Below are 4,215 nucleotides of genomic sequence, written 5' to 3'. Positions count from 1 at the left end.
AATAATTGAATGAATCAGATAAAATACAGATAAACTGGATAACTAATTGAAATATCTGAATATTAAATAATAGACTCTAATGTCTGATAATCCTCTAAAATTAAATGACTACGAGTTGATGGGACCGGCCCCAACTAACTACTAAACTGAGACATGAAATAAAGTAAGCTTGTCCTCGAAGTATGAGGACTCACCACTGCTACTGCTGAGGATCTGATAAGTCTAATTGCGAGCTGAGAACTGAGCATCAGAACCTATGATATAAGCCATCATAGTGCACAAGAAAAGGTATGCAATCAGTACTTTAAATGTATTGGTATGCTAAATGAGGTAGGCTAATATGTATGGTTTCATGAACAAAACTAATAATTAACTGAATATGCATGTAAAGAATGGATGACTAAATAGAGAGCATGAAGTCTGTAGGTACTGGGAATATATGGAAATCTATAAATACTGAGTATGCATGAAAATCCATAAATACTAAAGATACGTGAAAATATGTAGCTACTGAGGATGCATGACCAAGCATAAAACATGAACTGAGTAAAATTTGTAAACTAAAATACTGAAATAGCTAAAATCTGTATGCTTTGGTCAAACAACACTAAGACTGAATAACTAAACTAGGATGTAACTAAGACTGTATCTGAGACTATGGGAGGTATCATCTAACTGACATTCCCAATTTGAGCTAATCGGGTCCAACCTGTAACCCCAGTTCGAAGGGTCTTAATACCGTGCCACGGTTACTAACACTGGTTGAGTGGATCCACTAAACTGATATAATGTCCAAAGAACTAAGGGTGTCAAGCTTGAACTGACGAGTGACCCCTGTGAGATAGTCAAGCCTAATCTGATGGGTTACTTACCATATCCTACGTTGACTACATAGTTCTGGAGTATAGGGACTACTACTAATGACTCTTCTTATCTGACGGGGAAGCCGTCATTCCTACACTCGCCTAGTGCTAAATCCTACTCCCAACTGAAAGCTACTAAAATACTAGATTGTTCTGAGTTTAACTGACTGATATTCTACTATTCTGATAATGCTCATAGTATGTTTTGAAGACTATTCTATAATGTACTGAGACTAGACTAAATAAAAAGCTATGGTTTTCGCATATTCAATACCCCCAAGACTCAAAAACAGCAATGGAAAAATGACACTAAAGCTTGGGGGACAGAGCTTGAAAGCTTTTTATTAAATCAATCACTCTTGTAGGCATTTTATCAAACACTTGTAGTTCATGGTTCAAAACAATAATAGGAATATCATGGAACTTATAGAAATAGCATGAATTTAATATACTAGTATTAAATCATGGTTTAATTCAATAAATAATCATATTAAAACATGGAGGACTGAATAACAACAATAATTTCATGGTAACATGGTATAAAATCAATAGTACATAGAGATTCATGGATGAAATCATAATTTAAAATCAAATCACTTGAAAAGATCAAAACTTGAAATTTCAATAGATTACTTAGACTCCATGGATGAACATCTAACATACCTTAACTAATGAATTTCTTGAAGTTCTTGGTGAATTCTTGAGGGTTGGCCTTGAATTTGAGAACTAGGGTTTGTATTTTAGAGTGAAAGCTCTTGGATTTTGGGGGGAAATTGAGTGAATAATGAACTTAAAATATTTTTAGGACTTAAATATCACACCTAGGCAGATTAAAATGATGGAAAAAGACTGTTTAAACCCTGGGCAATACTTTTAATTTTCATTGAATTTTTCTGAAAAATACCATTGGCGTGACTCGGCGACATCGCGTCGTGTCGCTGGAATTGGACAACTGAGAAAATACATAGTGGCGTGATGTAGTGCAATCACGTTGCCACCTTACTTGCGACCTGGAATCTTACCGCGACATGGTGGTATCCCATGGGATCACTGAAAATTGACAATTCTGAACTGAGCCTATGGCGCAACGCACCAACATCGTAGAGGTCCACTGGTTTTTGACAATTGTCATTTAGACTGGCTCTGCGATGCACTAAGGATCAAGATGAAGGTTTTTAACGACTGAAACTTAAAATCACCCTAACTTCTTACTGGTTATTGGATTAGGGCGAATTTTATATCGTTGGAAAGTTAATTTAAGTTCCTACGCAAAGACAGCCTCTAAACTGAAAATAATGAGTGTTTTGAAAATTTTATATACAAATACTCATTATTGGGACTTAGATTACGTTAAGAAAATATGGGGTATTGAATCTTTAACTTGTGATGAAGATTTGATTTCTTCAAATCACTAGTTAAGTTCAAATAGAGTAGAAAGCTTAACGTTTTAATCTCCAGAAACCAAGCAATACAGATTCCGAAATTTATTTCCTTAAGATTGTTGTTTTCGGGTACAAGAATCTGTATTTTGGCACAACAACTTCAACACAAGTTCAAGTATAAAAATCGAACGCTTATGAATTTAGTAACACCCTCAACACAAGATCAAAAGACCTTTCAAAGAAGTATGTTTTTTCAGAAAATTAGATGAAATAGAAAAACGCCTAGTCCTTCGACCTCACGAAGTGTCCTTAAGGAAATAATTTCCCTCAAGTACCCGAGGTTACAAAATTTTCCTCCCAGGATAAAATGGCCTAACAATACGAATGTAGTGGTACCTCAAATGATCAGATTCTCTTCGAACTCACTCAACGATTAAATGATCACAAGGAGTATTTTTAGAAAACAAGAAGAGCTTTATTGTAGAAAAATTTCGTTCCTAAACCTCTGGATAAATGCAGGTTTATATAGTCATTAAGTGCCTCTTCCGAAAAGAGGCAATAGTTCATTAGGAAAGATATGTCCTATGGAATAGTCATGTCTGTTCATCGAAAGAGTCATTTCTATTCATCGAATCAGTGAGTCTTTTTACTGGATAATCACAACCATCCGAAAAGGATCCTCTTTTTCCGAAATCAGTAGGTCATTTCGTCGAAGTGTTGCATCCCTTCCGAAGCAGCATTTCGCATTCTATAGTTGTTTCTGCACTGCATGCATGCAAGTTAATGGAGGTTCAAAAACTACAAACAAAACTAGTTGCATTTTTTCATTGGTTTTTCGGACTGTTTAAATAAATTTTGTCCAAAAAAATAAATCCCATCAATCTATCATTTGACAAATCCAAATCCAAGCTGAATTTGAAGTCGAGCCGAGCAAGTGACTACAACGACGCGAGGCACCTCTTAGTTCTTGCCTCACTTACTATGTGGAGTAAGTGTTCCTTAATATAAACACTTGAAAATTTCCTTCTCCCACCAATGTGGGAGAATTAGTAGACTTTCCATTTTTTGGTACACTTTTCATTTTTGAGTGTTATCTCAATTCTTCTCTCCACTTGATTCCCTCCATTTTTCATTCACACTTTTGATCTAGAACCCAACATGCTTCACAATCACTATATATCAATGTTGGTGCATGCAGTTTCAGTTGAAGCAAATATGACTTCATCTTCCAAGCATATTAATTATGCTAATCACGATTGGGTTGTGCTAACTGGATCAACTTTGTTGGGAAAGGTTGGACCACTTATTGGATCTTTTGATATTGCTGAATCTGATAATGACTATGTATTTCGCGTTTCACTTCCTGATGTAGTACGGGATGAGAAACACTTTAGCAGTGATGTAGGACCAAATGGGATAGTTTTCATAAAAGGAGTGAGTGTGACCGGAGAAAATAAGGTTATAAAAAACAATGTGTTTTTTAAGATGCAAAGTCAGAGCCTATGTCCACCGAGAGAATTTTCTATCTCGTTTCAGCTACCAGGTCCAGTTGATGATCATGAAAACTTAAATTCATATGTTTTTGTTTTTGGATCTGGTGGGATGTTTGAAGGAGTTGTAACGAAAATAGGACAACAAATCCTTTAAGGGGTATTTAGATGAAAATCATTCAGCTTATGGTAGGAGACAAAGGCCAAATTTGAAGAGATTAGGAGAAATGGCGTAGCTACATGTAGTAAAGGGAGGTCAGGCGAACAAATTCATTGAAAAATTATGTTTTGACGCAGGTCAAAAGTTATTTTTTTATACGTATATATGAAATCATGAACATCCTTAATGAGATTCCTAGCTTCGCCATAGTCCATAACCTTTATGCACCTTTAAGCCTTTAAGCCTTACTTCTTTGCTTTTGTAATAAAAGACCAAGTATTTTGGCATTGTTGTTAAATTGGTTTGCTATGGTACTCTAA

The 4,215-nt window shown here is 35.4% G+C and overlaps 1 protein-coding gene across 1 annotated transcript; it reads left to right on the top strand.

Moving 5' to 3' along the window:
• Positions 1 to 3,427: 3,427 nt before the first annotated feature.
• LOC107854393 (alpha-crystallin domain-containing protein 22.3-like) lies at positions 3,428 to 3,892 on the top strand. Its single transcript, XM_016699403.1, has one exon. The coding sequence runs from the start codon at positions 3,428 to 3,430 to the stop codon at positions 3,890 to 3,892; it is 465 nt and encodes a 154-aa protein (XP_016554889.1).
• Positions 3,893 to 4,215: the final 323 nt, after the last annotated feature.

This window comes from Capsicum annuum, chromosome 11, assembly GCF_002878395.1.
Source record: "Capsicum annuum cultivar UCD-10X-F1 chromosome 11, UCD10Xv1.1, whole genome shotgun sequence".
Taxonomy (NCBI): Eukaryota; Viridiplantae; Streptophyta; class Magnoliopsida; order Solanales; family Solanaceae; genus Capsicum; species Capsicum annuum.
This window is presented reverse-complemented; position numbering and strand designations above follow the sequence as displayed.

Coding starts and splice junctions, on each gene's coding strand:
- LOC107854393 (XM_016699403.1), top strand. CDS start 3,428: ATGTTGGTGCATGCAGTTTCAGTTGAAGCAAATATGACTTCATCTTCC.